Below are 24,362 nucleotides of genomic sequence, written 5' to 3'. Positions count from 1 at the left end.
GATTTATTATGTCTAAGTCAAAATAAAATGTGACTTAAAATGTGACTTAAGCAAGATATGGTAACACTTTATTTTGAAGGTGTCTACATAAGAGTGTGTCATAAACATGACATGGGATGTGTCATGAACATTAATGACACTTTGAAGTAACATTAATGCTCATGATACTTGTAGTGTCATGTTTCTGACAGGCTTGTGTGACTCTTATGTAGACACCTTCAAAATAAAGTGTTACCATATCTTGCTTAAGTCACAAAAAATTCAAAAAATTGCCTAAGTCATTTATTTATCTTAAGTTACATAATTTACACACAGTGTTATTACTATGCCAATAGCCATCATTTGTTACATCCTTTTTGAGTGAAATGATCAATAAATGTCATATGTTACGCTTTTGGTGAAGTTTTTTGTGTTTCCTGCAAAACTTAGCCGATTATTTTAACAGGGCGACTATTTTAACAGGGTGACGATATATAGCTGAATACAAGCAGGTTAAGGCACACAACGGTAAAAGCATCTTAAAAATATATATGTAAATATAGTATATTATGTAAATACATTTTTGCAGGTTAATTACAGGGAGGTAGTTGTTAAATGTTCAAAAAATAACATCTATTTAAAGCTTTGTGCAAAACAAAATGATTGTGGAAGCAGTTATGCTATGAATACAGGGGGAAAACAAACGACAGGCTGTTTCTTCTTCTAGTTCATGTATAGTGTGTCCTTAATGTATCCCTGGGAATACCCAGGGCAGGGTGTAGGTGGACGGCAGGGATGTTTACTTGGTTACGTGCAGACGTCAAAGCGCACACATCGTATCCCAGCATGCCTCAGGAGGCCGTTGAGGGATCCAGCAGCTGGTAGTGAGTTGCTAGAGCGCCCAGCAGGCAGCAGCCGACGGTCAACACAGCAACACATCTTCCACTCCATGTGAGAGAAACTGAGCCGTCTACCTTACAGGCGACAGAAGAATATGCTGTTCGGACGCCTGACGTGGTACCGCAGCGGCTTTTGAGTCCTCATTGTCACCCGGGTTTCATTTTGGAGGATTCCTCCCTCCATCCTCCGGATCGCACCGAACAGGCAATGACAACGGTGTCAGCAACCCCGCAGCAGATGAGGGACCGGCTGCTGCAGGCCATCGACACTCACAGCAATGTGAGTACAGCTAGCAGGCTAGCGAGCTAACGTTAGCTTGTTTACCTGCACTCCGGCAAACTAAACAAGGCAGTTCACACAAACAGCTGTCAATCAACCATTTCCTTGTTTTAATAAAAGCCTGATTTACGATTTAGGCTTGGCACCGACCCGTCGAATGACTGCGAAAGACGGAGCGACTCTTGGTTTGACAGCTTGAAAGCTAACTTAGCAGCAGTGCTGGTTAGACATCAATCTGGCGTTAGCTGGTTTATGTAGCATGCTAGCTGCTAGCCCAGACGCAACGCTGAACGGGTTTAGGGTATTTAATGTCTTCAAAAAATAGCTAATGCATACATGTGCCCTACCAAAACAATTTTACCATTGCATTATCTGTATGTTCTACTCAATGACCAGGGTTTCGTTGTAGAGCCCCTTTAACGCCAATAATTCCTTGTTAGCGAAGTGTGGGAGGAAGCTAGCTAACTCTTAGCTTGAATAGCTAACTTACGTTACGGACTCTTCCTTCTGAAGTTAGTTAAATGCTAGCGGTAGCCACATTAGCTAATGCAGATACGCTAAGTCTGGTCGACTTTCTCGACAGGATCATAAACTCGTTGAAATTAAAGTTCATCGCCTTCTGCTCCTAGTTTTGGCTCGAGTGTGACACTTTGGTTAAAACGTTTGCAATGATGAAGGTTTTTTGAGTTGACACTTTGCCATCATTACTTTTCAACGTCGATCCGAAACCTACAGAGAAGCTAATGTTTCCCAAGCTAACTTACTAGCTAACTTGCACCCATACTCACACACGTTGCAGACACGATTCAATAGCATTTATAGGCACAACATCAATGTAGTATACTCTAATAATAATGTGAGTATCAGTCGTTTCCATTGTCTTCCAATATACATGTTTTTTTTAATCTAGTCTTCTATATATCAGGACTGTGATCAGAATGTTCATTCAATGGGGACTTCCGCTGTTAATGGTGATATTAGGCTCTTACTAAATATTTGTTTTGTGCCAGAAACAGTGCAGCTGAAGTAATTCAAAATGTTTGTTTGTCCTCCCTGCAGATACGCAATATGGTGGATGTATTGGAGGTAATTACCTGTCTTGAAAAGTATCCTATCACCAAAGAAGCACTTGAGGTAAGACAGTTGATTATATGTGAACTATTACTTCATCAAGAAATTGTGTTGCCAAATTTGTTTTAACTTTAACATGTTATTTATGTAGGAAACCCGTCTCGGAAAATTGATCAATGATGTAAGGAAGAAGACCAAGAATGAAGACCTTGCTAAGCGTGCTAAGAAACTCTTAAGGACCTGGCAAAAGTTGATTGAACCTGGGCCAGCTGTGACTGCCAGTACCCCTGGGTCTACCAATGGCAGTTCTCATCCCTGCAGAACGGATGCCTCTCCTCCTGACATTTCTGTGTCGGGGAAGGGTGTCCCTGAAGTCAAAATTAGAAACGATGTTCACAACACATACTCACCAAAAGCTGAGAAATCAAGCAGCCGCAAACGCAGAGCCGAGCACAGAGACAGCGGAGTGCACTTACCAGAAAAAATCTCCAAGATGTCTTCATTTGATAACTCTGTTTCCCCACCACCCACCAATGGGATTTCGGGCAGCCCTGATGCCCTGCCTGACCAGCAAGTCGTCCCGTCTCCTGACAGATCTCGGATAGAGCACCTTGATAATGATAAAATCAACAGAATTCCGGTTAATGCTGTCAAGCCTCGCCCCAGCTCCCCTGGAGTGGCCAAACTACCTAGCACTTCCTCTATGATCAAGGTTGCTGTGATGCAGCAACAGGCCAGATTGGATGAAGGGGGAGGAGGGGGGTATTATCAAGCCAAAAGTCCCCGCGGCGTTACTACCAGTCCGAGGAGCATGAAGCCAGACACAGTGACCAAGCGCTCCTCAGCATATGCCCCGAAAGGAACCCCTGTCCCAAGCCCTTCCTCTAGGGACTCTCCCTTGTCCCAGCCTGTATCCTCCCCAGCCCAAGCTTCTTACACTGACAAGCTGCCACATTCTTCTCATAGGTCTTCAATGCACTGGGCCAGTTCGTCAGATGTCCCCTCTCATTGCCCACCACAAGACATATCTGCATCACTGGAATCCCCATCAATCTCCCCTTCACCCTCTCACCCCCAACACAACTCAGAACTACACAGACCGACATCTGAGGGAGCCATGTCTGTATCTGATGACACAGACGGGCCAACGGTTCCCAACTCAGAGCATAAACGGAGGAAGTACAGGTCAAGAGACTACTCTGTCAACCTTGATGGTCAGAAAATAGAGGACACAACTAAACCTGTGCGGTTAAAAGAACGCAGATTAACATTTGATCCTGTCACAGGTCAGATCAAATCTTTGGTACATAAAGAACCTTCTCAAATAGAGGATGCCCCCACTCCTGACCCTACAGAGTCTAGGCAGAGAACTGAAAGCACTGTACTACAGCCCGCTCCCACGACCCCAGTCCCAGTCCCTGTCCCAACCCCAGTCCCTGTCCCAGCCCTGGCCCCAGTCCCAGGTCCCAGCCCCAACCCCAACCCTTTCCATCAAACAAACTGGAAGGAGCTGTCCAGAAATGAAATCATCCAGTCCTACTTGAACCTTCAGAGTAATGTGCTCACCTCCTCTGGGGTCCAGGCCCCGAGTGCACACTTTTTCATGTCAGAGTATCTGAAAAGGGAAGAACAGGAAATCAAGGACTCAAGGAAGGTACATGTTCTGCAGAAAGACAGCGCAGTAGGGGATTTACCGGGCATTAGCCGGGAGGTGACGGACGGGGACCTGGACAGGGTACACACACAGCACTGGCAGGGGGTGAACGGTTGTTATGACACCGAGGGCACCTGGTATGATTGGACAGAGTGCATAACATTGGACCCTCATGGGGATGAAAGCAAATTGAACATCCTGCCATATGTTTGCCTAGACTGAGGTGTTTGGGAAGGTTGCTGTCCTTTTCCACTCCTTTCTTTGTCTCCCCACAGAGACGAGATACTTTGTGATTTTGTTTGTCCACTGTGAGTTCGGCAAAAGCCAGGCCTGCTAAACTCCCTCTCCCATGCCTCTTCCTGTGATAATCTAATGAGGGTTTGGTATAAAAAAGAGTAAAGATTAAAAGAATAGTTGAGTTTGTAATACCAAGGGCTGTTTCTGTTTTATTTTTCAAACTGAAAGCCACAGGAATGATGAGGCCCTAGGTGCAGAGTGCTGCTACTAACACTGAAGGTAATAAAGAGAGGACAATTATCCTAGACAACCAGAAATGGTGTTATGATGTGAATTTTTGATGATCTTATTCGTACCTCTATTTCAGGTTCACTGGGATGATTTTCTTTTTTTTATACATATACCTTCCAGTTTCTAATGAGGAATTACAGTCTAGGGCTAAATTTGAGGGAAGGCCGGGGTTTAGCTGTCCTGTCCAGACCGCCATGTTGGTGCCCAGAAAGGTGTTGATAGATCTAGCACAGGTAGAGCCGAACATGTCCAGAGTTTGAAATACTGGATCATATTTGGCAGTTACAAGAAGCTTTATGTGAGATATAAAGAGTAAATTATAAATTTCTTATCATGTATACATCTATTTATTTTTGACCATTTCATTTATGGGACGTTCAGAAACCTATAGATCTGGTTTTGTGTTTTGTTTTTTTTCCTGTTTGCATCACAATGCTGTCAGCCTTATCTTCAATGTTCAAGGGGCATACAAATGTTTTTTGCATGTTCTATCTTTAAGATCGGACAATGCTTTTGGTCATTAACATTCCATACTCCAACCTTCGCTCTCTGTCTCATCACACAGCTCCCATGTGCCCATCCCATCTCAACTCTCAAGAGGAAATTTATTCAGAAAGTAATTTGGTTTAGTGCAGTGCAAATAGTGCGGTGCTGATTTACAATTCATTAAGCTAAAATTAAAAACTCATACTGACTTCTTCCAAACTTAAATGGATGCTTTGCCATTAAAATAACCATTTGTTTATCAAGTTTTCTCACCGCATGTTACCTTGAATTCTTAAACGTTTTTCACGACTGCCTCCACAGTGAACGAACAAACAGAAACCAGGAGAAAATCCTTAATGAATTAAAGGGAAATAGAGGTCTAACAACAGCATAACTATATCAAATCTGTTTCAAACTCTCACAACGGGTGCAGTATAATCCAAGTCTCATTTTTCCAATCGTATGCTTGCTAAGTCCCAAACACGCATTTTTGTGAAAACCTTGCTGTTGAAACACTCCCCCACTACTGTCACATGCTTGTGCGGGCGCAGTGAGAGTTTGTCAGTCTGGGTGAGTAGTGCTACTGTCAAGCCTGACATGGTACTAGCCAAAGTGTTTTAAATCAAAAGTTTTTTGTGAAAATGCAAAACACGACTCCCATTTACTTAAATAAATTGAGGATTTACTATGTTTTCAGCCCTATCATTAACTGTGGAGGCATGTGAGAATTTTTTTTTTAATTTTTAGAATTTAAGATAAAACATGGCGAGTTACCATACCATGGTCATTTTAAAGGTGAAGTATTCCTCTAATATATTTAAGAATGTCAAATCAGATGGTGCTGATCAATAAATGCATTATAGAGACAAAAGACACGGAAATATTTGAATACTGGAACTCCCTTTTTCTTCCTTTCTTCTAAATATTGTTTGCCTTCTGAAATTCCATCACAATATTTTTCCGAGTTAAACAGCCTTAGTGAATGTACAGGGTTGAGACCTCTTATGCACTTGTTGACAACTTGTCGGTCGTTTCATTACTGACTTAATTCAAATACTTACAGTGACTGATGCTCCTACAATCTGTGTCCACAAAACTTTCATTCAGTCGTTAAAGACACATTACAAGTTTTTTGCAGCTGCTTCCGATAGTTTAGAAAACGTTTAGGATGTTGTTTATGGATCATTTATTTTGCTTCCATTTTTCAATACAGCAAACATGAATGGCGGAGAGAGAGAAAGCTGTGTGCATCAGATATTTTTGGCATTTTCCATGTGACAACCTAAACTTAATTTTGATGTCCCTTTATACTCATCAGTCACTACTGCTTTTTCCTCACATGACTTAAATTAAGCCTCTGTCCATTCATTCTTTCAGTCATTCATCCCTACCAATGTGCCTTGGTAAAAATGGTAAATCTGGATTTGCCTCTGCATAAAACACGCCTGTCTGTGGAGCTGGGTGTATGTGCAAGCTTTGCAAATCCCGTGATCAATATGACGCTGGTATATGCACCGTTTCTGTTACTTTTTGTACACACTGATCTGGAGAGGGTGAAGCTGCAGACAATGAGAAAACTGCACAACAACGCAGCTGGCAATAAAGGAAAAAGTGCTACAACCGGTTGATAAGAATCTGTTTTCTGGAGTTTTGACTGGGGCATCTTTATTTGTTCAGTGTTTAACATCTCTCAATTGTTTGAAAAATAAAATGATCTAAATCTTCAGCTCAGTGACTGACTCGTGGGTCTTTTACGGTGCAACCTCAAATATTTTGCCCCTGTTGAAACATCATGGTCAGTCTGAGCTCTGTATACTTCTGCCTCTTGTTTCGAGCTTCACTGTTAAAGTTGCATTATGCTGTAATCTGTTGTATTTACGCAGTTCATCCACAAGGGGGTGCATGTTGTCTTTGTCTGCATCTGTGTGGTATGGTATGAGTCATTTCAGTTCAGTAGGAATTCATTGATCAGATTATGGGTTTTTTAATGCCCACAACAAATATATGGCCCTCTATTTTCAAATAAAAGGATCATACTTAACATTTAGCTGGTCCTCAACCAGTAAGAGACAAAAAAGGCAACCCCAACAGTAAAGAAAGAAGGAAAACATTTAGATTTATTTATTTATTAACCTCACCAGATTGTCTATGGGTCTCTACAGGTTTGATAGACTTGGCGGTGTCATCACTACGTCACTCCATGTGGTGACTCAGTGAGCTGACGTCATCTCATCACAGATCTCAGCATGAGTAACTGTCCGCCCCCTCGGGTGTTTACCCTCAGACACTGAATCAGTCCACTGCACACCTGTATGATGTAATCACCTGACACGCACCCTCAGAAATACAGCTGTTTATGACTGCAGACTGAGACGCACCTAGGCTAACGTCATTGTTAGTATTTCAAAATTTTACATCACATCTTGTCATATTAGAATCTGTTGAGTAGGAAAAGCATTCCATAAAATCTAATTATGATGTGACTGGTTGTTATGAGGGCTTCATTTCATTATGTATTAACCTGCTGATGACTTTCTCATGATCTTTAACTTGCTTTTCTTTATCCAACCGACAATATGAAACCCAAAGATGAAGAAAGGCGGACGGACAACAGCACCAAAATCCTCAAAGTGTTTGGATAATAACTTTTCTCAGGGCAAAAAAAGCCAAACATTTGTTGATATACATGTTCTCTCAGTCAATCCTTCGACACTTCAGTTAGCATATCGACCACAAATGTACCTCGTGGGCGATGCAGTACATCTACATATGGGCTTTGATATTTATTGGACACCCTTTCAGTGTTAAATTCTAGATTTATTTTCAGCATTAAACCCCTTTAGAAGCTCCCTAACCTCAAACATGCTTCACTCATGATGATGCTCAACTTAATTTCCCACACAAATTAATTCAGGTGTTAGAAAAGTAAATAAATGCACCATGGAACGAGACTAGCTGAAACAAATGTCAAGTTTTAAGGTAGCTAGTTGCATCTTTGTCCAATTGAATTTCCCTGAGATAGCCAATAGTCAATATTTAGCTCCATCTATACCAATAGACCTATTGTCTTTAATTAGATTATGGCTGGTCTGGAAAAACAACTGGGTATGTGTCACAGTGAGTGGGCTTCCTTTTAGAAAATGTATGTTGGTAACGGTTAGTGATATGTTTTCTCTGGATGTTGATGTTAGGAGGAATAATCTTACAATGTTACACTGTATTTGCCTGAACAATGCTTGCATCCAGGCTGAGATATAACCAGAGGTGGACGAAGTTTTCAGATCCCTTGCTAAAGTAAAAGTACTAATACCACACTGTGAAAATACTCCTCTACAAGTAAAAGTCCTGCATTCAAAACTTAAACAAAAGTATCAGCATCAAAATGTACTTAAAGTATCAAAAGTAAAAGTACTCAATCAGAATGGACCCACTCAGATTGATATATATATATATTTGTTTTGATGCATTTATATAAGCAGCGTTTCATTTCTTAAGGTAGGACTCATTAACTACTTAATATACTGTTATGAGGTTTAATTTAAAAAAAACTTAAAATTTTTCATGTTTTTCATGTTAAACCTGAAAAGTGACCAAAGCTGTCGGCTAAATGTAGTGGAGTAAAAAGTATAATATTTGCCTCAAATTGTAGTGGAGTAGAACTATAAAGTTGCATTTAAAAAAATAAATACTCAAGTGAAGTATACATACCTCAAAACTGTACTTAAGTACAGTACTTGAGTAAATCTACTTAGTTACATTCCACCACTGTCAGATAAACTACATTTGAAGTGTTTTCCATTTCCAAATCACTGCTTTTCATTTATAGAAAAGCAACATGGTGCAGACCAGACTTGCAGTTTCTATGTGGAACTGAAAGACAGACAAGAAAGACACCACTGGCCTTTTCAACTCTCTGTCTGATTCAATTATTCACTGTTCCGTTAATATGTAAAGTAAGCAATTCTGCAGTGTAAGCGGTTGTAAATCAGTTTAAGACATTTTTCCTGCAGCAGATGTACAAATCCTGGCGTGTGAAGGGAAGCTCTATGTGTTATCTAAAACCCCATAGCGCCGACATTACGTCACCCCAGTAGCTCATTGTGCTTAGTTCAGTTCCTCAAAACTTTTTTCTTCTTTTCGACAGTGACTCAAAAAAGTGCGACAATTTGTCTAGTCCGCTGCAAGTCTGGTATGCAGGGTGGGACCTGTGGATCACTCCCACCATTGAGGAATTTGGGAAGTTTCCTTCCATATAAGGAGTTTTTGATGTCAATCGCGATCTAAGGAAGAGAAGGGAAAAGGTGGAGTCTAGGATCGATTAACGAAGCGTATAACCAAAGAGTATACAGGAGAAGCAAGAGGAGTCCTGTCGGCGTTCTTCCGTGATTGGTGAAACTGATACGTACATTGCTTACTAGGGACGAATTTGTAGTTTTTGTGAAGTTGTTTGAATGCAGGCTACTAGTACATCTTATATAGAGTCTTACTCCATAATAACATCCAAACAAAACGTACTCCGTGTAATGAATGTTGCATTTCTAAGTTTTCGCGCCGTTCCATATCCGGTGGACGATCAGCAGTGAACTATCTTGACACTTGGATCGATACTCTTTGGTCGAAACCGTGGGAGCGTTTTAATTGGAGGCCGTGAAAGAGAAAGGAAGTATTTAGTTCACGCCGAGGTCTCATTGGAAGAGAAAGTCGAAGATTATTTAGCGCACTGTTTATGCTCCAGTAGCTGTCTTTAATTTTTTACCCAGACAGAACAATCCCAACTCTTTGACAATGGCTTTCACCAAAGGTCCTGCCTACGGGTTATCAGCGGAAATAAAAAACAAGGTAGGTGCAAATGTATTTTAATTTATTTTTATCATGTCATATAAAGTATGTATTGAACTTTTTCTTCCCAGCATCCACTCACTGAGCTTTTCGCGGACCGCGAGCATCATAGTCACCTGGCCTCCATTTTGATACGCGTGCTCAGGTCAGATATTTAGAGGAGGATGGAAAAAAAGATGTAAAGGGATATTTTAAAGTGTTTTTTACGGTATAAAACGAACTTAACAAACTTGATAAAACTCGTTGAGTGTGAGCACTTCACTTTTATCTTTGCGTTTTACACCTGGAAAATGCAGAATATCGATTTTCCCACGCAGGAAACAAAGTTAAAAGCAGACTATGGGCGTTGTCCCGCTTGGCGAAGAAGTGTGTCGTTGTGGCAAAATAGTTATCCCCGTTTCCAGCACTTTCCATGCCCCGTGCAGCCTATTATTGCCCGGCGTTGTGACCCGCATTAGCAGATAATGTAATCTATTAGTCCCGGGATTGGATGCCATCCATCTCCATTATTCCCCTTCCCTCTGTCTTTTTATTGCTGCTTATTAAACAGCCAGAATAGTTTCCTACTTCCCCCCTTGTGGTAAGGTGCCGTGCTGCTTCTCTTGCTAAAACTTTTTCTTCGCTCAAAATCAGGTCAGATCAGTGCAGGAAGTTGAGCTGTGCAAAATCAGTCTGAGTGGGAATTTAAGTGACACAAACCCAACAGTCTGCTAAATGACCCACTCTATGCTAATGTGTAACTTTTTGAGTGCCGCCTTGATGAGGAAAGCACTTTGTTTATTTTTGACCTGTCTGCACACCCGGATCCACTTAAAATACCAAGACTGATGCTGGAGATTACCTCCGTGACCACGTTAGTGTGTATCACATTAAGCTGTATAACTGTTGGGACTTTTCTTTTTTTCTTACTGTGTTATAACGGGTTCATCCTTCATTACTAATGAAACACAAGGTGTTTTTTTTTTTCATATCTTAGCCATTTTCTCACCCACTTTGTTTTTTCTATCTCACTAAAAGGGAAAAAGGGGGAAAAAACGACATGGGATGCAGTTAATCTTCCATAAGGTGTTGCTTACTCTTCTCTCAGCACATCTGAACCTACCAGTGTTTCACCTTCAGCTGTTTTCTTTCCCTTTAATCTGCATTCCTTGGCTGTGCCCTTGTATAGGAGAGAAAGGGTCATGCCTCCTCCTCAAACCTCCACAGAACAACATGTGCCGGACGTAAAGAAAACACATAGATTTCCTCTGTCTGTGACCAGTGATGTCCTTGAAGGGGAGGGGAGATGGGGGGTTGACTTGAGTGGTATTTCCTGCCGTCGGTGACGTAGCCCGCTGGGTGAAATGTGAGGTATTTAAGGATTTACACTCCTCCTCAGTCCCCCTTTAACTTTTAAAACTAAAAAAACTCAGATGTAGAAAGTTAAAGGGACAGTTCAACCTAAAATTCATATCTTTCCTCTCACCTGTAGTGATGTTTATTCATCTACAGTCATGGAAAGTTATATAATATATAAATTATTAGTATTATACCACCATTGTTTTCTCTAATATCTTGTTCATTTTAATGCCTGGTACAACTAAAGGTACATTTTTTTTTTTTTTTTTGGACGAATATAATGATAACAACAAAAATGGCTCATAAGAGTTAAATTAAGTTAAAAGTTTCTTGATACCCAAAAACCATGGAAAATGGCTAGATATCGGCTCTTGTATATTAAAATGAACAAGAAATTGAAGAAAAACAAACAAGGGTGGTTTAATAACTATATTTTTTTCCATGACTGAAGATTGTTGGAGATATCGTCTGTTAAGAAGTCTGCTTCTCTCGAATATAATGGAATTAAAAGGCACTTGGTTTGTGCTGCTCAAAAAGTGTCTTTTTCCAGAAAATATGACCTGGTTACTCAAGATAACCCACAGAACTTGTTCATGTAGGAACTATTTTCTTTCTAGAATAGTTCAAGTGAAGGCAAACACTCTTTAACTCGCACCAAAACAGCCTTGAATATATTTTGGGGTGAACTGTCCCTTTTTAAACGATGATCCCAGAGTTGACCGACTGCAATAAGCGACTCTCTGTCTTGGTTTATTGGATCAACACGCAGTTCTGCTCCCTCTCCGCTTCATTCAGCTCTTTTTATTCAACCACTGTGGGGTAAATTCCTTGTGTTCAGCTTGTCTCTGCAAATTATATCTGTAGGATTCTTTGTGGGCAATTAAACTGGCTAGTGTTTTTTTTTAATATGGGGATAACTTGAATGAAGGAAATGTAATTACAAGACAGACATTCCTTGAGAGTACAACCAGCTGTGAGTGTAGCGTGGCTGCTATGTATATGGTAGTTTGAGCTCTGCGGTTCAGCTTCTCGTTGCCCTCGGGACAGAGAGAGCTTGTTAGCTGGCTGTGGGTTTGCACGCAGCTCAGTCAACACCTTATCCTTCACTGGAGAGGAGAAATCAATACCTGCTTCAGATTTTTGCTGCTCTTCTTTCATTTCTGCTTTCCAGTCGTTCACACAATAGATTTGACTGCTGTTTATGTGATCATAAGGCGCTTCCTGAATGGCCTCTTTCAGAACCAGCGTAGCATGTTTTTACTCTTACAGGCTTGTTAATTAAAACAACACCTCAACAGTGACGCCCTCAGAAAGAAAGTCAATCTTTGTGCGACGTTAAGCCCCTTAAAACTCCCCTCCCTCCCACTCTGTCAGCCACTGCCTTCCTGTGTTTCAGAGGAGAATTTAGCACTTTAACAAACAGGATGTGTGTGTGTGTGTGTGTGCGCGCTAGGTCAGGTCAGTGTCACCTTTTATTTATGAGGGCTAAACAAGACAAAACCCCCTCTGTAGACGTAGCATGTTATACTGAGGCAGAGGTGACCATGAAACATGATCTCATGCAGTCATAATAAACTTTTTGAAGACAAACGTTAATTCAGCCACATTTTAAAGCCATCTTTCTGAAATTCTTATAAATCCTAAATTGTGTGTGAAAGCGGAAGTAGCGCCAGATAAGACGCATTATCGCCAAACCAATGAGGATTCATACAAAGCCAACAAGAGTTCAAGGTTAGGAAGGAATATGCTTGACTTTGAATATAATCCTTGAAAAAAGGCCTGAATTTCAACATAATCTGGTATTACGTCGACATAACTCATAGCTCATGAATTTTTGAATAAACAAACCTACATTTGGTTGTCTCGTGGCGTGTCATACCAGCTAGATTAACTGACATGGGCCGTAAAATTAAAAAGAGCTCCTTTTCCATTCTGCTTCTCGGTGTCAAGAAGGCAACCATCTGCTTTTTTGGCAGTTATATCTTTTATAGTCACATTCAATTCTTACAAAAACGAGAGTCTGGACATTTTTGGATTGGGTACCTAAACCCTACACTTCTGTCGTGTGTGTATTTATACACATCTCTATATCATTTCTATCGTAATGTTGAAAAAACAGCGTCTGGACTGCATTATGATGATATTTGCATCATTTGGACAGAGCTTTATAGTCTGATGCTGCACATGGGAGGGAACTCAAATGAACCATAGAGATGCTGTTTTGCTTACGTGGGTGGTTTCTTTCACAGTATATATTTATTGAATAGTCAAAGTATTTTGATATACATAGTTCTTGAGAAATGAAATTACTTGCCGTATCACCCAGCCCTACTCAAATCATGGCCAAAGTGCATTTTTTCTATTTTATTGCTGTTAACAGTATTTTCTGATTTATGGAGTGATCCAAAGAGATCCAAATTCCAGTTTTGAGGACAAATGTTAACGTGTGGATGCAGCTCAGTGATCTGTATGTTATAAAAGTGTCCTTTGTGTGCTCAAGTAGGAGGTCATTGGGGACCAGAACTTTTTTTTTTTTTTTTTTTATCTGGTAACTAAGAAGAAGTCAGTGACAAACTCCATGAATGCATTTAGTGTTTAACAAATCACCTCCTGGCTATTATTGCTGCTTGTGGAACACATGTGACCTTTGACCTGTCTGCCCAACCAGATCGCACAGAAGTACGACCCTCAAAAGGAGGAGGAGCTGAGGATCTGGATCGAAGACGTCACTGGCGCTTCCATCGGGCCCGACTTCCAGAAAGGCCTGAAGAATGGAGTCATTCTGTGCAAGTAAGCAGAGATAACAGATTGTCCTTCACACTGCACCATGACGGCCCTGATCATTTGTTTTATTTTGAACATGGTGTGGAAAAAGTTTAATATTTTCCTTTTTTTCCCCCCACAGTCTTATCAATGAACTTGCCCCAGGCTCTGTGAAAAAGATCAACCAGTCTGCGCTGAACTGGCATCAGGTGAGTTAGATGATGACGCATGCTTTTTGGCCAATTAAGGGTGCGGTAAAATTGGTGTGTTGAGGTAACCCTCTTTAACTAGAAAATTGCTTTGGCACTTAGGTAACAAATGGCTCCCTGTGCTGCCGTGTTGTGCTTTTTGAGTGTGTTCTTCCAGTTAAAATGCCAATAAACTGAATCATGCTCAGTCAAGGTGATCCTTGTATTGGTAGCTGACACTTTGGCTTGTTTCTAAAACTGGTTTATTCACTAAGGTGCAGCCAGTCACAGTAAACACACACACCCTCATCTGAGACTTTGGCTGAATTATGCAAACGCAAGCTGTTTTTAATGCTACAGGGCTGCTTCTTAATAACAAAATTTAACATTTGCATACTAATCACGCTTCTGTCACAAATTCCTGCACACACATCTTTTATTGATGTTGTTTAAACTGTTTTCTTCTAGCTGGAGAACCTGACAAACTTCACCAAAGCCACCACAATGTACGGCCTGAAGCCTCACGACATCTTCGAAGCCAATGACCTGTTTGAGAACGGCAACATGACGCAGGTCCAGACGTCACTGCTCGCACTCGCTAGCATGGTAAGTCTTGGAAATCCTAGTTATGTTTTTGTTTTCTATGTCTGTCATGCAAAGTTAAAGTATACTTATGATGCATAATTTCTCTCAGGCTAAGACTAAGGGCATGCAGTCTCGAGTGGACATCGGGGTGAAGTACGCTGACAAACAGGAGAGGATGTTTGATGAGGAAAAGATGAAGGCTGGACAGTGCGTCATTGGCCTGCAGGTATATATTTTTTTATTTTTTTGCCAGCAGCAGATCATTTTTAGATCTACGGAAGAGGATTGGGGCCAGGTAGGAGAAAAAATGAGAGGAGGATTTTTTTTTTTTTTTCATTATGCAATTCAAGAAAAAAGTCGAAATAACATGAATGAAGTTGAGATGTCGAGAATTGGTTGGTTGATCTTGAGAAAAACATTGAAATGACCAAGCATAAAGTAAACTTTTTGTTTTTGGCAAAGGTCAAAAGATATTCAGATTTGTGTCAATAAGTCATCAGAGTAACATTGATTTCAGAGACACAGCGTCTATCCGAACTGTATGAAAATCAGGTTGTAGCTTGCAGTCTACACAAACATCATGAAATGAGCAATAACAACAATATTTAAGATGTTGTAGTACTAAAATCCCCCTACACATAAATGAGCTATTTTTGGTAGTATGCTATCATAACTATTTTTGGGGGGAAAATCTGCTTTGATGTAATGTCATTTTTTTAAATTATTATTTATTTATTTTTACCTATATTGTATTATATAATATACATATTTTCTCTACATTGTATTTCGACTTTATTCTCGAACTTAGTAATCATTTATTTTTGTTCTCCTACCTGGCCCTCATTCCCTTCCATATAGATTGGAAACTCAAGTTAATTAATTTATTTTTAGCTTTGCTTTGTTTGTCAGCCAGATTACAGAAAAACAACCTGCCAGTTGTAGTAATACGATTAGTCCATATCTAAACACACGTTCACTGGTACCAACAGTGCCCTGCTGCACATGAAGTTGATCAAACTTGATGCAGTAAGCTGCGATACGAAGACCTGGTACAATTGTACCACAACTCCCATGAAACTTCTGTCCTCAGCCCTGCAATTGAATGGAACAACACTTTTTTTTTTTTTTTTCTCAAACCAAGGTGTGGCCATGGAAACATAAATACACACCCATGCAAATTTAAATATGACTCAAGTAGGTTTTGCAGTTTTATTTTAGCAAGCGGCAATGGTCATTTTTGTGACTTTAGTATATGCATTAGATATTTGAACATAATGATAATAAATGTACGTAATAAGTGCACAGCTGCTATAATGAGGCTTCAGCTAGGCGCAACCATAGTTTGACATGAATATAATAGTTGGAAATAAACATCCAGGCATATATAACTGGTTGGTACAAAGTGTTGAAAGTTTAGAAAATGCTCAATCGTATCTTAAGTTTTTAAGGTTCTGAAGATGTTTTGAATTTGGTCCTTGAAAAAGGCCTGATTTTTCAACAAGCACTATACTCTGGAAAAGGGAGAACATTAAATAATCATGATGGAAAACATACAGTCAGAGTTAATATAAACAGTTTGTAAAGTGAAGGTTTTAATACACATCGCTTGCTGTAGGTATTTATGAATTATGTAAACTAGGCACTTTGAAAGTGCTTGAATTTTATAACCCTATATATAGTGGTTGATCTTGCAGATTTGCATATCACAGACTGGACTACTGCACTTGTAGATCTAACTGCTCAAACCAGCACAAACTGATTTTAGTCTGTGTGTACACAGCTTGAGTCAGTATGCACAGAGTTCAGTTTATTTAAATGACTGCACATTCATTTTATTTACATTCAGTATTTAAAATATGTTTCATGTCTGACAGTGGTTCTCAAAACAGTTCAGCTTATTATTTGTCTGCTGAATCTGACTGCTGAAGCACTTCACCTGCTTGAATGCTGAACTCAAGGCTGCAAGTGTCGAAACTTTTCCGAAACTCGACTCAATCATGGCGTGCTTTAGTACAAATACTGCTCATTGTTCTCAATGCCTCTGTTTTGTCACTGCTTCTGTTGCCAAGAAATATGTCGGGTGACTGAAGGCTACATACACAGTGAGAAGAACGTACAATACAACTTACTGTTCACAACTTCCTTTGATGGTGGTGCAGTCAAAGCTGACAGCTGACTGAAACTGTAAACTATGTTTGCCATGTGTCACGATGACATGAACGTCACTCATTCATGGTGAGATTACACAACATTTTACCGCTGTTGGTTGTTGCTGCAAGTGGTTTAACCCTTTGAACCCCACAGCCCCAAAGCATGCTTCCTTTAAATAATTGCCAAAATTACACCATTTATTACAACCAGAAACTGTAAAAATTGAAATGATCATCAGACAGTCTTGTGTGAATGCTTCCATCAGGGAAAATAATCAAATTGAAGGTTAAGAGTGATATTTCATCAAAATCACTTTATTCTACAGGTTTCATTTCAAATGTTACCAAAAACAAAAGCATTGGCACTAACCAGACCCTGTAAAAAAATATATTTTATTTTTTTACTCCTCAGTACAAGTGTAATGCCCAATGAAATGCAGACTGTGCACAGTGGAGACAAAATGAGGTTGTTAAAAAACAAAGCAAATACTGCCAACACTTGGAAAATTGTAAAATAAGTATTGAAGAAATTCGACTTGCACTCCTCACACTGGAATAACAACACGGTTTCAGCTGCCTGGAAAAAGGCCGAGGGCATAATTAAGGACAATTCCCACCCTGGACACTCACTTTTTGAACTGTTGCCATAAGGCAAAAGATACAGATCCATTAAAAACAAGGACAAACTGGTTCAAGAACAGTTTTTATATCCAACTGCAGTACAAAGAATTAACCAACACAATTGTTTTCTGATCAGGGTTGTGCAATAACTAACAGAATGTCTATATGATTGCTGCTTTTATTTATTATTACAAGTTTTATCTTTTTTTATTGCCTTCTGCCATTGTAGCTATTTTATATATTTTAGGGATTTTATTATGGAAATCGCACGACTAGTGAGCATGTTTTCTCATTTTATTGTACTGGTGACAGTGACAAAGATCTATCTACTTGCTGTTTTACAGTAAAAACAAGGCTTGAGTAATTAAAATGGTTAAGAAAGAGGTCAAACTTTTTTTTCATTTGTTGTGATGCTTCTGTCTTTTAGATGGGGACCAATAAGTGCGCAAGCCAGGCAGGTATGAACGCATATGGCACCAGGAGGCATTTATATGACAGCAAAGCTGCAATCCAGCCTCCCATGGACAACACAACCATCAGCCTGCAAATGGGAACCAACAAGGGAGCGAGCCAGGTACTGCAACATGTTCCAAAATCTTCATGAAGTCATAATTATAGGACTCTAAAGAAAATGAGCCTCGGGGCATTGAGTATTCTCTGTCCTTACACATGTCTTGTTTAGTCTTGTAGAAAGCTGCAAACTCCTGGATTGTCTTCAGCAAGACAAAACTGGCTGTTATGCAAATCATGTGACCTGACACAAGTTGTGTATATATATTATAACGTTGCGAAATGTCTTTACTACAGGCTGGTATGACAGCTCCAGGGACAAGGCGTGCCATTTACGACGAAAAAAAACTGGGCACCGCCAAGTGTGACAACAGCACCATGTCCCTTCAGATGGGTTACAACCAGGGAGCCAATCAGAGCGGCCAGAACTTCGGCCTGGGACGGCAGATCTTCGACGCCAAATACTGTAGAGCAGGAGAGGTTGCAGATGATCAGAACGGAGGAGGTGCCCCCCACGAGTACATCCCAGATTTCCAAGACGAGGGTTACCAAGGTTACCAAGAAGAAGAGCCGGTGTACCAGGAGGACGGGACAGATTACTAGAAAAAAGGAAGAAAGGAGCTGAGGAAGGGAAAGAGCAGAGAGAAACTGTTATTTTTATATACACAGGATGTTGCACCTTTTTGGGGGATCATCCTTTTTAGTATTGTATGAAATTGTTTTCCTACCCCTGTTTGTGCAAAAACCGATGTTACACATATCATGATGAACTGCATTCCTGTGACTTTTGTATTTAAAGTGACCACAAAAGCCAATCTGTTTGGCTTAGCTAGTTTTCTATCCCAGGGATTTTTTTTAAAGTGCCAAAGCCCTTGTTGGGTTTTTTTTTCCCTTTTCCTCAGTGTTTTTGCTGACTGATTAGTTGCATTAAGGGAGATCCCCAGGTTTTTGTAAGGGCAACATGAAATTAAAAGTGAAACATTAGGGAGTTGAATACAAAAAAAAACATTTTTAAGAATCATGCTTTGATCAAAACACCCACGCTTGTGTTTATCTGTAATCTCTGTATGAAAACATAATTCCTGTGAATGAGAATGTACATGTGTCTTGGTTTTCCCCTCAGTATTGGTCATTTGCGAACACTTTAGTTGTTCAGAGAGATTAGGGAACAATTTCTTTTTCGAACAAACTAGTCTTACCTTTTCATACTGTATCTTTTCTCATTCATTTCACTGTTTTTTCTTTTTTTTTTAATGGAGGAAATATTTCCCTTGTTTGCATAACCAGTACAACTGGAGTTAAGCTTGTTTTCTTTGGACAGTGGGGGAGTGGAAACAAAAACACAAAGTTGAGTTTTGAACATTCCAAGCAAGAATACTGGATTCTTCTTTCTTTTTGTCAGTGAGTAGTAATGTTTAAGTTAATCAATCTTAATTATTGGATGATATGCAAACCAATCATATCATTTGATCATTCAAGATTATTATTTATGCATATTTTTGATTTGAATGGGGGCCGTTTTGTACCTTGTCTCTGAAAAACATTTAGTATTGGACTGTACTTTCAAAGAAAAGTTTGAATTGAAGTATGCTTTTGTGAATACGGTGTAATAAAGATGTGTATTCATTCTCATGTGTTGATTTGGTTTTCTAAAAGGTTCTGTTTGGCACAAAGGATAGGATTTATTCATTTAATGTGCAGTAGTCAGTCAAATGTTCTGGTAATGCACAAATATCAGTTAGTAGCTGCATGAGAACATTTTAATCAAGATATTTAAAAAAAAATAGATAACTGGTGAGATGATAAACCAGTTGACTGCAGAAGATTACTGCTAAAACATAAAGTTATATAACTTCTTCTAGGTGCAGCCCACAAGTTTCACTCTTACTGCACACAACAGTATCATACTTCCTTATGAAACTGCAGTGGATCTCAAGAACACCATCAGTAATAAAAGTATATTGAGATCAGTCAGTTATGACACACACATAAATCAAGACCAGTAACGATCAAATAACTAGTGCATCAATAAGTATATAGTATAGATAATCCCCTGTAGTGGAGTAGAAGGATAAAGCAGCATCAAATTAAAATACAGAAGTTAAAAAATAAAAATACTTGTAAGTTGACTTGGACCTCAACACCAATGACTTGATATCACTTGGATATCAAGATAAGATATGACTTTATTTATCTTGCAGTGGGGAAATTTAGTTGTCACAGCAGCTTAAGATACAAACACATATATATGGAAAACAGAATAAAGAATGTAAATAATAAGACATATACATACATTCTATACACATTATATACATACATTTCTGCTATTTGGCATTTATTATCATATTATTTTTTGTGTGTTTTCTTGAAAGTTCTTTGCATTGTACAAATATTGCACATTGGAGAAAATATATTTTAGCATGTTAAATAGATTAAATGGGTTGTTGCAGGTAATTGTATGAACATCAATGAATAAATATATTTAAATATATGCAGAGATATACACAGTATAGTATAAGTGGTATATAATAATATAGAAAAAATACAGAAGCCCTGATATGGTCCGATGTAAAACAGAGATAGTGCAAATAAATAAACCAGTAAAGTGACCTGGTGGAATAAACAGTGGTGTATTATGTGGTGCTGCTGTCGAGCAGTCTGATTGAAGCCAGTATGAACAACCTGCAGAAGCGTTCTTTCTTAGACAGTGGCTACGCAGTCTGCTACTGAAGGAGATGCTCAGAGTTCCCAGTGTCTCTTAAGTCTTTTGACTTGAAAATACTTGATACCCTCTCTGAATCCATGCTGTATGCTGTGAATGTGCAGTGTAAGCACTACTACTTTTTATGATTCATATTTATTTATTGATTATGATTAAGTATTTTTTTTCCTTGCGTTGTTTGTACATAGCTTTTTATAAATATTCTGTCATCCACTTTTGACAATAAATTTTTATTTTCGTTATAGTTCAGTTGCATTTGTTTTAACAAACTTCTTTTCACAAATTAGACTAAATACACATTTGAAAAGGCATTCAGGATTTTTTGCAAATGTAATATTTTCTCATAATACTGTAATTTTAAATGACATTACATTGGGGAAAGTGCACCATTATCAGAATCAGATATTCTCCATTGATCCCTGGAGGGAAATTTGGATTAGCTCCCGTTACTCCAACCAAGAATAGAAAAACAATAGAACTACATAAAGCAGAAAATAGCAAAATATACAGACTCAAAAACATATACAGATTAATTATTAATTACTATAAATAATTGAATTATGATTTGTTACTTGAAACTCAAAGTTAGGACTTGGGACTTGTCTATTTAGACTTGGGACTTCAGTGCAAAGACTTGACAGTTCTTGTAACTTGGTCCCACTTCTGCCTTCCAGCTTCGATTCCTTCATCAAATTCTAAACTACTTGTCTGTAAAAAAAAACAAAAAAACATTCACATTCAGTTTTGTTCTGATTAGTATTTCTCCTTTTTCCTTCTGATATAACTCTGCTACAATAATAAAAAAAAAGAAAAGAAAAGAAGGGGACACGTTGGTAAGAAACTTGACACTGTACAGAAACTAGAGTTATTGTATCAGAGCACCACCTGGTGTTCACAGCCGGGACTGCCACCCAGCGTTGCCACCGGAAAACACCACCGGATGTTTGCCCCAAATCGCGCGATATGAGGCCTTGCGAGATTTCCGCCCGTTCTTTCCTCCCGTAACTTCAGGCAAGATGGTAGGTGTTCAACTGATTGTGAAGCTTTTCAAAATACAATCTATATGCATCTGAACTCTAAAATAACCGATTAAGAAAGCTGACGGTGTTATCCAACAGTGACAAGCGTTCACTAAGCATTCAGATGGAAATCGTTGCTCATAGTGTCAGATTAATGTATGTTTTAAAGGCAGTGTATTAGCCTGAGCTATGGCCGTCTGTGGCTAAGCTAACCCGGTGGTTCAACGTACTCGGCACTCGCTGCTAAATATGATAATTACAATGCGAATGTCGGTCAGAATGAACGTTAATGTGCTGCTCTGTGAACGTTTTCTTGTGACTTTTAATCCCGTCTTTATTGACGCTTTTGAGCGACCTTCTATCTGTACAAGCTAAATACTTAGCTGGGGTGATGTCTGTCTTTTCCAGGCGGATACCGAGATCAAGAAGAAGCGTACCTTCAGGAAGTTCACCTACAGAGGTGTGGACCTGGACCAGCTTCTGGACATGTCCTAGTAAGTGCCACTGAAGTTGAGCAACTGACGTTGCATGGTGGTCAGCTGGTAAACTGACATCCTGTTTACTAAACAGTGTAAACTTTAGCTTTTCATACATAAAGTCCCACACTTGGCCCCTAACCAGAAGTTTAGTTGTTGCTCTAATAAGATTTATATTGATAGATTTGTTAAACACAAGTGTTTAGGGATACTCTCCAGGGTCTGCTTATGCTTAATTAGGGGCTACTCATTAATAAATGGTGTTAATTGGGTATGTGTGAAATAGCTCTGTGTAGCCAGTCAGGATCTATCCTGATGCTTCATAGTACTATGGTACCTTTTTTGTACTTTCAGCACAAAGAATACAATTCCCAATACACTGCACTGTTCAACATAACACAAAACATGTAGCAATTATTCTAAGCGGGGCAAGAGGCCTCATTGACAACACCACCCTCTCTCTCTGTGTAGTGAGCAGCTGATGCAGCTGTACTGCGCCCGCCAGAGGAGGAGGCTGAACCGTGGCCTGCGCCGCAAGCAGCAGTCCCTCCTGAAGCGTCTGCGCAAAGCAAAGAAAGAGGCTCCCCCCATGGAGAAACCAGAGGTGGTGAAGACCCACCTCAGGGACATGGTCATCCTGCCTGAGATGGTCGGGTCCATGGTTGGAGTGTACAACGGCAAGACTTTCAACCAGGTTGAAATCAAGGTGAGGCATTAATGGTCAGGGAGAGTGTATTTGAACATTTTGAAACCTCCTATCCATTCCTCTGGCCACATTCCTGTAAAGGGCCATCATTTGTAAGTCCAGCTTAAGTTAATGTTGGGGCCAGTTGTATAACATAATTAGCTTCTTTTTTTTTAAGTAGTTATTTGGGGGTCTATTGCTTTTGTGTATGCAGAGTAGGTGGTCAGAAGTGTTTGCTTAAACATCTGTAGCTGGCCTCAATTGAAAGTAGTTTGTGGGTCTGTCTACAAGGCCTTTATCTCCCATTAATAAGGCAGTAGACATTAGGTTGAAGCTTTGAGAACCTGGTTGGCCAGTTGCTGCAAATGAGAAGTCGTAGAGATGATTGTTTTTGAAAATTGATGAGTATCATTGATGCACAACTCAAGATGAATAGGTTATAACAATACCACAATTGTAAACTTTGATGCAAGTATACCAAAAACAATACTTCATACATCTTCAAATTCAATGGCAAAGAGGGAAAAAGTTGGAACTGCAATTCTGTTTTTCTTGGGGGGTTTTAAGTAGGTTTGCTACTTTCAATAAAAAAATACAATCCTAATTCCAAAAGTTGAGACATTGTGTTAAACCTAAATAAAAACAGAATGCTTAATATTGTATATTTGCAAACTAACGAGCATCAGTTTGAGCATTCTATGTATTTGTACAATTCTAATTGAATGTCAATAAGCAAATAGGTTTGTTCCGTTTTATTCAGGGTCATATAATTCATGGATAGTGGTTTTAAACGTGGTGTAGAAAAAGTATTGATACGTTTGACAATCTTCGTTGCTATAGCTTTGAAAAGTAATTTTGGGATTGTTAATATGATTGTGTTCTGCAATTGTGTTGTACACTTGTGAGTTTGCCACTTTGTGTAGAAAATAGCCACATGGGAGGAAATGCCACACTGAGTACAACTTATACAAAGTATACCTGTGTAAGCATTAAATTGGTTACAAAGGAGGCAGGATGTTACAGTATAAAGGTGCTAATAAAAACATTGCCTATAGCCAGGATAATTTACAATGGCAAGGCTATTTTCCCCCATAATTCTTCTGTTAAAACCATTCTTTTGAGGAACATTTTACATAACAGCCTGTAGAATGATTCTTGGATTGGAACCTCTCTGTAGCAACACATACTTAATTCAGAATGGTATTTTGACCCCCTAGCTCTTCCATACTAAAGCACTGATTTAAAGCCTCTAGTTGTAGATAATCATTTTTTAAGAGCTGTACATCTTGTCAGACATCAGATTATGATCTTGTTACTAAAGTGTTTTTCCTCTCCACAGCCTGAGATGTGCGGCCACTACCTGGGCGAGTTCTCCATCACCTACAAGCCAGTCAAACACGGTCGCCCTGGTATTGGAGCCACACACTCTTCTCGGTTCATCCCTCTGAAGTAGAATGGCTATATTATTTGTATAAATAAAAAAAACTGGTCGCTCCAAAAACGTGTCTGCTTTGCTTTCTTCAGCATAATATTTCAAAAGTGAAGATAAGTTGCTTGTGTACAGGGTAT

At 39.3% G+C, this 24,362-nt stretch overlaps 3 protein-coding genes across 4 annotated transcripts; all 3 read left to right on the top strand.

The window, feature by feature from the left end:
* The first annotated feature begins 845 nt into the window (after nucleotides 1-845).
* Nucleotides 846-6,623, top strand: crsp7 (cofactor required for Sp1 transcriptional activation, subunit 7). Of its 2 annotated transcripts, none has more exons than XM_059345004.1 (3): nucleotides 846-1,158; nucleotides 2,218-2,292; nucleotides 2,381-6,623. In XM_059345004.1, the coding sequence occupies exons 1-3, from the start codon at nucleotides 1,087-1,089 to the stop codon at nucleotides 4,103-4,105; spliced, it is 1,872 nt and encodes a 623-aa protein (XP_059200987.1). In that variant the 5' UTR covers nucleotides 846-1,086; the 3' UTR covers nucleotides 4,106-6,623. The 2 variants fall into 2 exon arrangements, with proteins under 2 accessions (XP_059200987.1, XP_059200988.1); XM_059345005.1 differs by lacking the exon at nucleotides 846-1,158 and adding an exon at nucleotides 1,878-2,014.
* A 2,940-nt stretch (nucleotides 6,624-9,563) lies between these two features.
* cnn2 (calponin 2) lies at nucleotides 9,564-19,519 on the top strand. Its single transcript, XM_059344859.1, has 7 exons — nucleotides 9,564-9,736; nucleotides 13,743-13,864; nucleotides 13,980-14,046; nucleotides 14,494-14,631; nucleotides 14,720-14,836; nucleotides 17,809-17,955; nucleotides 18,189-19,519. The coding sequence occupies exons 1-7, from the start codon at nucleotides 9,683-9,685 to the stop codon at nucleotides 18,492-18,494; spliced, it is 951 nt and encodes a 316-aa protein (XP_059200842.1). The 5' UTR covers nucleotides 9,564-9,682; the 3' UTR covers nucleotides 18,495-19,519.
* A 1,974-nt stretch (nucleotides 19,520-21,493) lies between these two features.
* Nucleotides 21,494-24,294, top strand: rps15 (ribosomal protein S15). Its single transcript, XM_059343714.1, has 4 exons — nucleotides 21,494-21,632; nucleotides 22,041-22,126; nucleotides 22,580-22,814; nucleotides 24,133-24,294. The coding sequence occupies exons 1-4, from the start codon at nucleotides 21,630-21,632 to the stop codon at nucleotides 24,244-24,246; spliced, it is 438 nt and encodes a 145-aa protein (XP_059199697.1). The 5' UTR covers nucleotides 21,494-21,629; the 3' UTR covers nucleotides 24,247-24,294.
* Nucleotides 24,295-24,362: the final 68 nt, after the last annotated feature.

Source organism: Centropristis striata, chromosome 11 (assembly GCF_030273125.1).
Source record: "Centropristis striata isolate RG_2023a ecotype Rhode Island chromosome 11, C.striata_1.0, whole genome shotgun sequence".
In the NCBI taxonomy this organism is placed as follows: domain Eukaryota; kingdom Metazoa; phylum Chordata; class Actinopteri; order Perciformes; family Serranidae; genus Centropristis; species Centropristis striata.
The sequence above is the reverse complement of the archived record's forward strand: the minus strand, read 5'-3'. Positions and strand labels throughout refer to the sequence as shown.

What these genes read in the sequence shown, in the direction of transcription:
- crsp7 (XM_059345004.1), top strand. Translation starts at nt 1,087, where the DNA reads ATGACAACGGTGTCAGCAACCCCGCAGCAGATGAGGGACCGGCTGCTG. An exon ending in CCATCGACACTCACAGCAAT is followed by an intron (nt 1,159 to 2,217) that starts GTGAGTACAGCT and finishes TCCTCCCTGCAG; the next exon opens with ATACGCAATATGGTGGATGT. An exon ending in TCACCAAAGAAGCACTTGAG is followed by an intron (nt 2,293 to 2,380) that starts GTAAGACAGTTG and finishes TTATTTATGTAG; the next exon opens with GAAACCCGTCTCGGAAAATT.
- cnn2 (XM_059344859.1), top strand. Translation starts at nt 9,683, where the DNA reads ATGGCTTTCACCAAAGGTCCTGCCTACGGGTTATCAGCGGAAATAAAA. An exon ending in CAGCGGAAATAAAAAACAAG is followed by an intron (nt 9,737 to 13,742) that starts GTAGGTGCAAAT and finishes CTGCCCAACCAG; the next exon opens with ATCGCACAGAAGTACGACCC. An exon ending in AGTGCGTCATTGGCCTGCAG is followed by an intron (nt 14,837 to 17,808) that starts GTATATATTTTT and finishes TCTGTCTTTTAG; the next exon opens with ATGGGGACCAATAAGTGCGC.
- rps15 (XM_059343714.1), top strand. An exon ending in CAGCTTCTGGACATGTCCTA is followed by an intron (nt 22,127 to 22,579) that starts GTAAGTGCCACT and finishes CTCTCTGTGTAG; the next exon opens with TGAGCAGCTGATGCAGCTGT. An exon ending in TCAACCAGGTTGAAATCAAG is followed by an intron (nt 22,815 to 24,132) that starts GTGAGGCATTAA and finishes TCCTCTCCACAG; the next exon opens with CCTGAGATGTGCGGCCACTA.